Source organism: Salvelinus sp. IW2-2015, linkage group LG23, assembly GCF_002910315.2.
Source record: "Salvelinus sp. IW2-2015 linkage group LG23, ASM291031v2, whole genome shotgun sequence".
Classification (NCBI taxonomy): Eukaryota; Metazoa; Chordata; class Actinopteri; order Salmoniformes; family Salmonidae; genus Salvelinus; species Salvelinus sp. IW2-2015.
The window spans coordinates 4,315,817-4,328,927 of NC_036863.1; the positions used below are offsets into that span (position 1 = coordinate 4,315,817).

General features: G+C 42.5%; 1 protein-coding gene across 2 annotated transcripts in view; it reads right to left on the minus strand.

Moving 5' to 3' along the window:
* Nucleotides 1-6,662: 6,662 nt before the first annotated feature.
* LOC111950815 (E3 ubiquitin-protein ligase RNF14) overlaps nt 6,663-13,111 on the minus strand; it is a 14,585-nt gene continuing 8,136 nt past the window's right edge. For both annotated transcript variants that reach the window (XM_070434311.1, XM_023968713.2), the window contains 7 exons: nt 12,406-12,564; nt 12,167-12,297; nt 11,549-12,073; nt 11,242-11,470; nt 10,926-11,098; nt 7,435-7,565; nt 6,663-7,249 (listed from right to left, as the gene is read on the minus strand). In XM_070434311.1, coding sequence (XP_070290412.1) covers nt 7,192-7,249; nt 7,435-7,565; nt 10,926-11,098; nt 11,242-11,470; nt 11,549-12,073; nt 12,167-12,297; nt 12,406-12,556 — 1,398 coding nt within the window. In that variant the 5' untranslated portion in view covers nt 12,557-12,564 and the 3' untranslated portion in view covers nt 6,663-7,191. The remainder of the gene's footprint in view (nt 7,250-7,434; nt 7,566-10,925; nt 11,099-11,241; nt 11,471-11,548; nt 12,074-12,166; nt 12,298-12,405; nt 12,565-13,111) is intronic.

Genomic DNA, 13,111 nt, shown 5'->3' on the forward strand with positions numbered 1-13,111 from the left:
CCACTCCAATACCTTGACTTTGTTGTCCTAAAGCCATTTTGCCACAACTTTGGAAGTATGCTTGGGGTCATTGTCCATTTGGAAGACCCATTTGTGACCAAGCTTTAACTTCCTGACTGATGTCTTGAGATTGCTTCAATATATCCACCAATTTTCCTTCCTCATGATGCCATCTATTTTGTGAAGTGCACCAGTCCCTCTGCAGCAAAGCACCCCACAACATGATGCTGCCACCCCGTGCTTCACGGTTGATATGGTGTTCTTCGGCTTGCAAGCCTCCCCCTTTTTCCTCCAAACATAAAGATGGTCATTATGGCCAAACAGTTCTATTTTTGTTTCATCAGACCAGAGGACATTTCTCCAAAAAGTACCATCTTTGTCCCCATGTGCAGTTGCAAACCGTAGTCTGGCTTTTTTATGGCGGTTTTGGAGCAGTGGCTTCTTCCTTGCTAAGCGGCCTTTCAGGTTATGTCGATATAGGACTCGTTTTACTTTGGATATAGATACATTTGTACACGTTTCCTTCAGCATCTTCACAAGGTCCTTTGCTGTTGTTCTGGGATTGATGAGCACTTTTCGCACCAAAGTACGTTCATCTCTAGGAGACAGAATGCTTCTCCTTCCTGAGCAGTATGATGGCTGCGTGGTCCCATGGTGTTTATACTTGCGTACGATTGTTTGTACAGATGAACATGGTACCTTCAGGCATTTGAAAATTGCTCCCAAGGATGAACCAGACTTGTGGAGGTCTCCAATTTTTTTTCTGAGGTCTTGGCTGATTTCTTTGGTTATCCCATGATGTCAAGCAAAGATGCACTGAGTTTGAAGGTAGGCCTTGAAATACATCCACAGGTACACCTCCAATAGGCGAATTGACATCATTTGAGTCAATCAGAAGCTTCTAAAGCCATGACATCATTTTCTGGAATTTTCCAAGCTGTTTAAAGGCACAGTCATCTTAGTGTATGTAAACTTCTGACCCACTGGAATTGTGATACAGTGAATTATGAGTGAAATAATCTGTCTGTAAACAATTGTTGGAAAAATTACTTGTGTCATGCACAAAGTAGATGTCCTAYCKGACTTGCCAAAACTATAGTTTGTTGACAAGAAATTTGTGGAGTGGTTGAAAAACTAGTTATAATGACTCCAACCTAAGTGTATGTAAACTTCCGACTTATATATATATATATATATATAGTTTATGATAAGCTTGAAATAAGCATGGTTTGATTGACCTAACAATCGAAAACACATTTTATTTTAGCTTTCCTAATGAACCAGAAAATCTGTAGCTATTTATGTTTGTTTATCAAAGATCGCCAGCTAATTCATTGGTCCTGCTTTGAAGGCTAGTGTACCACTCAGGATTTAATTGAAGTCAGAACCTTCCATGTAAGAATGTAAACATAATCAGCAAAATGTCTAAAAACATATCATGTTAGTTCAGTACTTTTGGTCCAACAATGATTTGTGTTTTTAATCATTTTTGGATTCCTGTATGWCTCAGCACTGCCTTCTGTGTTAAAGACAATGACAGCGCAGCCCTTGCACACTCTTGTGGAAGGAAAAGGCATTGTATGTTCTTGTGAGAAACGTTGAARGCGTTGGAGTCTCATCTCATCACTAGTTCATCAATGTCAGTTTTTCAGCAAATCCAACAATTAATTTACTAGAGGCAATGAAACTAAAGAGTAAGTACCTTTTTTAAAAACAATGCCAAAAACAAAGGAGAATTTCAACCAGCAGATGGGTGCGACTATGGGACAAGATATTWAAAAAAACTGTAGCTGCATGCAACAGTATCATGGTCCAAAAGCACCTTTACAAGCATAGGAATAGACCTGGCTCAGTTTCCCGATAACGATGGAATTTAGGCCCACGAGTGTTTTAACGATGCATCTTTCRTACAACAGCCGAAGATGTAACATGCGTTTTCCAAAACAGCACGTAGAGAACAGTTGCTAGTGAGTCGGAGCGTCGATACAGATAGGTTCGAAAGACAGCGTTGCTGATCAGATCTCAAATCAAATATTACCYTAACATTATAACTATTTCACATGACAGATCAGCTCCTATWGAGATGAACATCTACGGCTGCAAATATTGAGGCGGTTTATTCTAATGCATACCCATAAAAAAATGCACATTAAATCACCAATGTTAGGATACACGTCATGAAATATATTGAGACATTTCAGACAGTAGCCTAAAAGTAGCAAAGTAGCAAAATAGAAGTCAGTGTATTGAACATGAAAGGTATTTCAATATGAATGAAATAGGCCTATAGCCTACTGTAGGCTATTTATATTTAATGCAGCATTGAAGCATTATTTTATACTTCACTTGTTTGGTTTACAGGCCTCCTGGGCCATATACAGCGTTCCTCACTGAGTTCCCTGAATTCCTATTGGACCTGGTAGTCATGGCAGATAATATTCACATTTTTGGTGACTTCAATATTCACATGGAAAAGTCCACAGAACCACTCCAAAAGGCTTTCGGAGCCATCATCGACTCAGTGGGTTTTGTCCAACATGTCTCCGGACCAACTCACTGCCACAGTCATACTCTGGACCTAGTTTTGTCCAGTGGAATAAATATTGTGAATCTTAATGTTTGTCCTCATAATCCTGGACTATCGGACCACCATTTTATTACGTTTGCTATCGCAACAAATAATCTGCTCAGACCCCAACCAAGGATCATCAAAAGCTGTGCTATAAATTCTCGGACAATCCAAAGATTCCTAGATGCCCTTCCAGACTCTCCACCTATCCAAGGACGTCAGAGTACAAAAATCAGTTAATCACCTAACTGAGGAACTAAATTTAACCTTGCGTAATACCCTAGATGCAGTCGCACCCCTAAAAGCAAAAAACATTTGTCAAAAAAACTAGCTCCCTGGTATACAGAAAATACCCGAGCTCTGAAGCAAGCTTATAGAAAATTGTAACGGAAATGGCGCTACACCAAACTGGAAGTCTTCCGACTAGCTTGGAAAGACAGTACCGTGCAGTATTGAAGAGCCCTCACTGCTGCTCGATCATCCTATTTTTCCAATTGAGGAGAATAAGAAAAATCCAAAACGTATTTTTTATACTGTCGCAAAGCTAACTAAAAAGTAGCATTCCCAAGATAGATGGCTTTCACTTCAGCAGTGATAAATTAATGAACTTCTTTGACGAAAAGATCATGATCATTAGAAAGCAAAGTACGAACTGCTCTATAAAACTACACAACACCGCCAGGACCTAGGATCAAGGGAGACACAAGTGTTTTAATACAATATCTCTTGACACATTGATGAAAATAGTCTCTAAACCGTCAAGCTGCATACTGGACCTTATTCAAACTAAACTACTGAAAGAGCTGSTTCCTGTGCTTGGCCCTCCTATGTTGAATATAATAAACGGCTCCCCATCCACCGGATGTGTACCAAACTCACTAAAAGTGGCAGTAATAAAGCCTCTCTTGAAATAGCCAAACCTTGACCCAGAAAATATTTAAAAAACTAAAATCATTCTATATAGAATCTCCCCTTKCTCTCAACATTTTTGGAAAAAGCTGTTGCGCAGCAACTCACTGCCTTGCTGAAGACAAACAATGTATACAAAACAGTTCAGTCTGGTTTTAGACCCCATCATAGCACTGAGACTGCACTCGTGAAGGTGGTAAATTACCTTTTAATGGTGTCAGACCAAGGCTCTGCATTTGTCCTCGTGCTCCTAGACCTTAGTGCTGCTTTTGATACCATCGATTACCACATTCTTTTKGAGAGATTGGAAACACAAATTGGTCTACACGGACAYGTTCTGGCCTGGTTTAGATCTTATCTGTCGGAAAGGTATCAGTTTGTGGATGATTTGTCTTCTGACAAATCAACTGTACATTTCAGTGTTCCTCAAGGTTCCATTTTAGGACCACTATTGTTTTCACCATATATTTTACCTCTTGGTGATGTCATTCGGAAACATAATGTTAACTTTCACTGCTATGCGGACAATACACAGCTGTACATTTCGATGAAACATAGTGAAGCTCCAAAATTGACCTCCCTGGAAGACTGTATTTCAGACATAAGGAAGTGGATGGCGGCAAATGTTCTACTTTTAAACTCGGACAAAACTGAGACGCTAGTTCTAGGTCCCAAGAAACAAAGAGATCTTCTGTGGGATCTGACAATTAATCTTGATGTTTGTACAGTCATTTCAAATAAAACTGATGGACCTCGGCGTTACTCTGGACCCTAATCTCTCTTTTGACAAACATATCAAGAATATTTAAAGGACAGATTTTTTCCATCTTTGTAACTTTAAAAAAATCTGAAACTTTCCGTCCAAAAATTATGCAGAAAAATGTATACATGCCTTTGTCACTTCTCGATTAGACTACTGCAATGCTCTACTTTCCAGCTACCCGGATAAAGCACTAAATAAACTTCAGTTAGTGCTAAACACMACTGCTAGAATCATGYCTAGAACCCKAAAAATTGATCATAATACTCCAATGTTAGCCTCTCCACTGGCTTCCTGTTAAGGCTAGAGCTGATTTCAAGGTTTTACTGCTAACCTACAAAGCATTACATGGGCTTGCTCCTACCTATCCTTCCYAGTTGGTCCTGCCGTACATACCTACACGTACGCTACGGTCACAAGACGCAGGCCTCKTAACTGTCCCTAGAATTTCTAAGCAAACAGCTGGAGGCAGGYCTTTCTCCTATAGAGCTCAATTTTTATGGAATYGTCTGCCTARCKATGTGAGAGACGCAGACTCGGTCTCAACCTTTAAGTCTTTATTGAAGACTCATCTCTTCAGTAGGTCCTAWMATTGAGTGTAGTCTGGTCCAGCGGTGTGAAGGTGAACGGAAAGGAACTGGAGCGACGACCCGCCCWTGSTGTCTCTGCCTGGCCGGTTCCCCTCTCTCCACTGGGATTCTCTGCCTKWAACCCTATTACAGGGGCTGAGTTACTGGCTTACTGGTGCTCTTCCATTCTGTACCTAGGACGGGTGCATCACTTGAGTGGGTTGAGTCACTGACGTGATCTTCCTGTCCGGTTTGGCACCCCCCTTGGGTTCGTGCCYTGGGGGAGGTCTTCGTGGGCTATACTTGGCCTTGTCTCAGGGTAGTAGGTTGGTGGTTGAAGATATCCCTCTAGTGGTGTGGGGGCTGTCCCTTGGCAAAGTGGGTGGGGTTACATCATGCCTGGTTGGCCCTGTCCGGGGGTATCATCGGATAGGGCCACAGTGTCTCCCGACCCCTTCTGTCTCAGCCACCAGTATTTATGCTGCAATAGTTTGTGTCAGGGGGCTAGGGTCAGTCTGTTATATCTGGAGTATTTCTCCTGTCTTAACCGGTGTCCGTATGCTCCCTCTAATTKTCTCTCTCTCAGGAACTGATCCCTAGGACTATGCATCAGGACTACCTGGCCTGATGACTCCTTGCTGTCCTCAGTCCACCTGGTCGTGCTTCTGCTCCAGTTTCCAGTGTTCTGCCTGCAGCTATGKAACCCTGTCCTGTTCACCGGACATGCTACCTTGTCCCGACCTGCTGTTATCGACTCTCTCTCTCTCTACCGCACCTGCTGTCTCTAACTCTYAATGATCGGCTATGAAAAGCCAATTGACATTTACTCCTGAGGTGCTGACCTGTTGCACCCTCTACAACCACTGTGATTATTATTATTATTTGACCCTGCTAGTCATCTATGAACATCTGAACATCTTGGCCATGTACTGTTATAATCTCCACCCGGCACAGCCAGAAGAGGACTGGCCACCCCTCAGAGCCWGGGTCCTKTCTAGGTTTCTTCCTAGGTTCTGGCCTTTCTAGCGAGTGTTTCCTAGCCCCCGTGCTTCTACACCTACATTARTTGCWGTTTGGGGTTTTAGGCTGGGTTTCTGTACAGCACTTTGTAACATCGGCTGATGTAAAAAGGGCTTTATAAATACATTTGATTGATTGTATCAATTGCAAAGACATTGGGAACGTTGTATTTGTGGTCAACTTTGTTCTGAAGTTCTCGGCGGACATAGAGATGGATAAACCATGTGATTCTATGCATAAAGTGTATAAACTGACACGAGAGGGCAAAAAAGCATGCACTTAGTTGTTCTACGCATGGTCAGGCAGGCGTGAGATTACATGCATTTTCAAGTACAACGTTAATAACAATGGTTTTGGGGAACAGCTCGAAGATAAGGATGCTCCTAAGAAAGTTCTAACGATTAATGTAGCCTTAAAACGCTTTTGGGTAACCGGGCCATGGACAGGAAGTTGATTTGCTGTAATCACACGTTCACTGTTAATACAGAGTCCAATCGCCATAAAACATGTATTGAGAAACATAGGAAAATTGTCCTATAACCCCCATCATAAAATCAAAACAGTAATTTATATATGGTTGTTAAAWCACAAGACAACCACTTTTTGGATGAAAATGATAGTAACTAGGAAATGTGGTTAAGGACTAATGTTTTTGTACTGAAAAAGTATTTAACTAATCAGTGTGAGTCTCATTCAAACACATACTGTTACATGTTAAATAAAGTGCACCTTTTGGTGAAAAAGGAACAAAAACATTTTTTTAAAGTGTGTCTAAAAAATCCTATTCCAGCAACAAAACATTAAATATTATGCCTTGATGGCCATTGGCTGAATGTCACATTTGGCAACACTTTATTTACCTTTTTCACATCAAGTTGTTAGCTCATGGTTTGGATGGTATCAGGGTGTACACACATTCTTCCACAGATTTTAACTCATGATCAAAATAAATAGTAAAAACATCCCAAAATTGTGTTCTCTGTTCTTGATTGTAAGATTTCACCCCCAGATCCCAGAATTTTCTTTTTAAAATTGAGATTGATAAAACATGGCAACATTATCTGTTCAAATCATCTAAACATACAAACTCAGCATTAGAACGCTCTCTTCACGAGCATGCTTTCAGAAAAATACTGGCCCTGAGTATTTGACTTCTGTATGCAGTAAGGTAATGTGCCTGTATAAGCTTGGAATCGCTCTCTGCTAGCCAGTCAACCATGAGAAATGACTGATATATTTTGGCATAGTAAATGCCTGATCAATGATGGTGAGAAATGGTGGTGTTGGCTAAATCCATATGCAGTTTGTGTAGTAAGGGTGAGATAAATTGCAAACAAATGAAGCACACTGAGGTATTGCACACATCAGTCCTCTTCATCACTCAAGGCATCATCTTCATCAATATCCACACCCTGGAACAGCCTAGAAAACACCAAAAGAAACACATAAGCAAAATGTCAGTTTTACTAATTATGAAGTCAATAAAAGGTTAGATAAACATTCTATGAGCATAATCCTGATTTATCGTACATCTAAATGGCCACACAGAGCCAAACGTCAATGAAGCCTTCCAAAAAAGGAAGGAGGACAATAACAAAGCTACTCACTGGTTGTAGCAAGGCGAGGAGGGGTTATTGAAGTGGCTGTAGGGGTTGACACGTGTGAGCTGGCCCAGACACAGCCAGCAGAAGTACTGCTTACACGAGGTGCAAGTCATCTTATTGCAGCCATCTACCTTCTACACAGAGAAACCAGAGAAGATGATCAATCAAATTAACCTATAGATAGAATCATGGGGGTTAAAACAACCCAAAAAATCCCATGACTGAAACTTGTCAGATCGATTGTCTAGGGCCAAGTTAGTTTTAAGGAAAGAAGATCATTTTGTATCGATTAGAGTCCCRTTGCTTAAGGGGTCTGTGGTCCTCCTTGGGATAAATGTTTATGTAGAAGCTCAGTTCTGGTGACATTCTACTCCAAAATTAATTCAAATAAAATGATGCTAAAATTTAAATTACACTTCCAGAAATTGGCCCAATAACAATTATTTTACCATATTGGACCATGCATATAGCTTATTCATATTCTATATAATCAAATGTGCTATTAGCAATAAGAAGGAATACCTGTAGGCCAAATGATGGTTATATCCACGGGGCAGACGGGTTTAGGACCATGAAATATTGTGTGGATGAAGGGTGGGTGGGTGGCATGAGAGTTTAATAAAGAGAAAAGAATACCTTAAAAAAAAAATCCATAAGTGTATAATTCTTATCTATATGCTACATAGATTTTTTTCTTACATAATTTTCAGCTGTCTGGCAATAGTGCGTAAGCCTAAACTTTAAGGCCTAACTGTACGCGCGCCAAATAGTCTACACGCCAAATGCTTTTGCAGGCGGGCAGAAAAAGTTATTGTCATCCACGGAGGCAAAAAGGAAAATGTCAGAGTTTGTCCTTTTTATATAATGTCAGAGTTTATATAAAAAGGACAATGTCAGAATTGAAAATAAAGAGGGCCAAAAAAGTTTGGTGAAGTTGTAAAAGAGGATGATATCAGTGCCACATTTGTGGCCTGCTGGAGGTCATTTTGCAGGGCTCTGGCAGTGCTCCTCCTTGCACAAAGGCGGAGGTAGCGGTCCTGCTGCTGGGTTGTTGCCCTCCTACGGCCTCRTCCACGTCTCCTGATGTACTGGCCTGTCTCCTGGTAGCGCCTCCATGCTCTGGACACTACGCTGACAGACACAGCAAACTTCTGACACCGCTCCATTGACTGTGGCATCCTGGATGAGCTGCACTAACCTGAGGCCACTTGTGTGGGTTGTGACTCCGTCTCATGCTACACTAGAGTGAAAGCACCGCCAGCATTCAAAAGTGACCAAAACTCAGCCAGGAAGCATAGAATGAGAAGTGGTCTGTGGTCACCACCTGCAGAACCACTCCTTTATTGGGGTGTCTTGCTAATTGCCTATAATTTCCACTTTTGTCTATTCCATTTGCACAACAGCATGTGAAATTTTATTGTCAATCAGTGTTGCTTCCTAGTGGACAGTTTGATTTCCAGAAAGTGTGAATTGATCTGGAGTTACATTGTGTTGTTTAAGTGTTCCCTTTATTTTTGTGAGCAGTGTATATAACATATATACACACACACTCATTTTCTCCCAAGTCCCTAAAAGTATTTTTCTAAGCTGCATGTATATAATTATAGACAAATGTACTAAAACAGCCTAGTAAAAAGTCAGAATTATAAAGGAAACATATCTAAAGTAAAACAAATCCTGCAAGCCGGTGTAAAAATATCTTGCAGTCTCAGACTGTAGCCTACTGAGCTACCAGACCTAACCCTTCACTTTTAACATAGAGGCATAGTCTGCATTTACCCCATTGGGACACATCCTGATGTATATATTTATAATAAATGAATAACAGTCACCATTATTCATTCTCAGTTTATGTTTTTTATTTTTGTTTGTTTCATTAAAAGTATGTATTACTTTAAGGCTTGTTGGGCAGCTGAGCCTAAACCACGCTCCTAAACCACGCTGCTGGAACGCCTAAACACGCTGCTGGAAACGCCTAAAACACGCTGCTGGAAACGCCTAAACCACGCTGCTGGAAACGCCTAAACCACGCTGCTGGAACGCGCTAAACCACGCTGCTGGAAACGCCTAAACCACGGCCTGCTGGAAACGCTCTAAACCACGCTGCTGAAACGCCTAAACCACCCTGCTGGAAACGCCTAAACGCCAACGCTGCTGTGCAAACGCCTAAACACGCGCTGGAAACGCCTAAACAACGCTGCTGGAAACGCCTAAACACCTCTGCTGGAACGCCTAAACCAGCGCTGGAACCCCTAAAACACGCTGCTGGAAACGCCTAAACCACGGCTGCTGGAAAGCCTAAACACGCGCTGGAAACGCCTAAACCACGCTGCTGGAAACGCCTAAACCACGCTGCTGGAAACGCCTAAACCACCCTGCTGGAAACGCCTAAACCACCCTGCTGGAAACGCCTAAACCACGCTGCTGGAAACGCCGGTTGTAAAACAATGAAAAACGTGCAATTGAAGGAGAAGATAAATAAACATGGTAGCAATGGAAAACTAGGACCGTCTTTAAAAAAAAAGGCTAAAACTGCTTTCAAAATACATTTCCCAAAACTGCTTTCAAAAGGTTTTTCCCGCGATTGCATTAAGAATAGTACATTGACTGCTTGTCAGAAGAAATATTCCTCTCGAGGCGCATGTATCTCGCATAAAAAGACAACAAGCCGACTAGGTAAATAGGTAAACTATTCTACTATGGGGTTGTCGGATTTTGTTTTAACATTATATGGCAAAAAAATAAGCACTGGAAAGTTCCATTCTGAGTGATAAAGTAGAGGTTTTTGAATGACTTAGCCAGCAGCTACAGTAGGCTACACACCACGGTCTGAGATGAGCGCTGTGGTGATGTGTATTACAGACTTTCATCTGAACATAAGTGTCATCAACAATCATGCATGTCAGTTCATTGCACACAGCATAACAGAGAAAATTAAATATTTGAGAATACATTTATCTGGGAATATATTTCATAGAACAGACATGCTTCTGTCTGTATTAGACTGTGTCACCTCCAATCTGTCTGTATTAGACTGTGTCACCTCCAAGAGTGCAGAGATTTTTATTGGACATCTACAATGATCTCAAAAACGACCTCTTCAGAATCCATATGATGAAAATCTGTCACAACGACAGAACTTTAACCTTTGGGATCAGGTCAAAAAGAGATGTCCAATACGTTCCACACGTGTGGAACCTGTACAGTGTGCGGTGTGAAACGGAAATGTGTTTTTTGCATATCAAACTTCCCTGGAGACACTCAGATAGGGGTCATGGCATGGGATCAGCCATTATTGACGGCAACCCGGGAGAAATTGGGGTTAAGTGCCTTGCTCAATAGCAAATCAACAAATGTGTTTTACTGGCGATTCAAACTAGTTTTTGGTTACTGGCCGAATGCTCTAACCGCTTGGCTACCTGCAACCCCATGTAGGAGCAGCAAAACATATCCAAACTAAATAATACAGTCTTCTTGTGCAGAGCGCAACATACCTGTATGTTCGTGCCACAGCGCGGGCAGCCTTTACAGTTCTCATAGAGCCAGTCCCTGCTGAAGGACTCCTCCACGGCACGCTGGATAACCCGCTTCCCAAAACGCTGCTCCATGAACTTCTTCCCCTCGGCACTGGCAGAGATATACTCATCCCTTAGGTCTCGCAGCTCATCTACATGGCAGGAGAGAGAGTCCCCTCTTAATACCAAAACCATTATTCTAACCTCCATTTAGATTGATCATCTTTATCACTCATTAAATTGTCAGGTAATATAATATAGACTATGTAATACAATGAACAATTATTTCCTTTACCTGGTGTGACCTTGCAGTGGGACAGGCCGTGGTATCCACGTTTGCAGAGGGTGCAGAAGGCGTACTGACAGGAAGGGCAGATGCCCATGGTGGTGTCTTGCTCCACCATCACAGCCTGACAGCATGACTGGCGAGGGCAGTACACCACATCAGCCATCAGGTCCAGGCTGGACTGAAGCAGGAGACGGTCATAACGAGTAAACAACTCCTCCCCGACAAGGAGCTTGACCTGTACAAGGGGCAGTGTATTAGTCAGTGCTCATAAGAGCACCATAAGAGCTCATTTAAGAGTTGAGTCAAAAGTTACCTGTGAGGGCATAGCCAAGGAGGTGCACTTGGGCTCGGGGCAGTTAAGACACTGAACGTTGCCGTCGCGGATCTGAATCCCAAAGTACTCTGTCATGCAAGCCTTGCAATACACGTGCTGGCATCCCTTGAAGCACAGGCAGCTCGAGCCCAGCTTCTCCATGAAGCAGATGCTACAGCAGAACGCCTTGCCGTCAAACACCTTCTGCCTGTGAGCTTCGTCAAAGTCCAGTAGCTGAGGTAGGATATCAGTACGGGGGTCCACCACCAGCACAGCACGGGGGTCCAGCTCCAGCAGAGACTCCAGTTTGCCTTCCTCCCCGATTACAGTCCCCGCCCGCTTCACGCCAGCCTTGCTTCTCTTCGCGTCAACCGGAGCCATGCCTGCCTTAACAACCTCTAGCGGAGACTTGACATCCAGGAAGGCAAACGCCTCCTCCTTGAGGAACTGGATCCATTTGTAGAGGACAACACAGCCCTGATTCTCCCCCCACAGCTCATCCAGACGCTTGCAGAGAGAAGTCATCTGAGAGGTAGAAAAAAAGGGTTTGTCAGGAAGACAAGGGGAATGTTGTTGAAAGATGTTATTTGATTTCTTACAATGATGCGTCTGCCTCACCTGGTCCCTTGACAGCCATTTGGAACTTAGTGTATAGACCGGAGATGAGGAGGAAGGGTAGTCGGCAGGAAGTTCAAAGTTAAGCACCAGGGGAGGTAGGAAAGATACGTCATATTCTGTCTGCTTGTCTCCTGACAGAAAGAAACACATTCAATTTCAGGTTAATGTTGATTAAAAAATATATATTTTTAAAGAGGAACAAGTAGTATTAATGCAGAGGAAAGGAAACACAGCCTTGCCTTTGACTATCAACTTGAAATTAGGAGGAAGTTCAAGGCATAGTTGTATTTCTCCGCCTTGTGCCGATTCAGCTCCGTGAAACTCCTCTTCGTCGTAAATACTCGCTAGAGCAAGCAGCTCATCCTTCTGCGCCGCCTGGTCCTCCGACATTCACATTCCTGTGAGGCAACAACAGTAAAACTAAACCATAGAAAGAAGAATGAATAGAACGTCGCCCTTCATGTCAATGATGGTATAATGGGTGGACTGGCGGCCATTGCGAGTGTACCTATAGGAGCAAAGCAGGAAGTTTACCTATCAATCTGTGCTGTGATTTCTTCAGTCAACCACAGATGATCCGTTATATATATATACACACCTGATACTGTAGTGGCCACTCTACCAATGAAAATAAATGTCTTCAAAAATGGAAGGCAGTCAGGAGTCAAGATTAGGTGGGACCATTTTAGCCAATGAGAGGGCAAATACGCCAGCAACTTTAATATTCATGTTGACTAAGAGACTGACTCCAAGACCACTGAATTGATAAATCTTTTGAGCTCTATGGACTTTATCCAACATGTTACTGGGCCCACCCATAACCGCAGCCATACTCAGGACCTGGTTATTACCAAGAGGGTTTCTACTGGGCCCACCCATAACCACAGCCATACTCTGGACCTGGTTATTACCAAGAGGCTTTCTACTGGGCCCACCCATAACCAC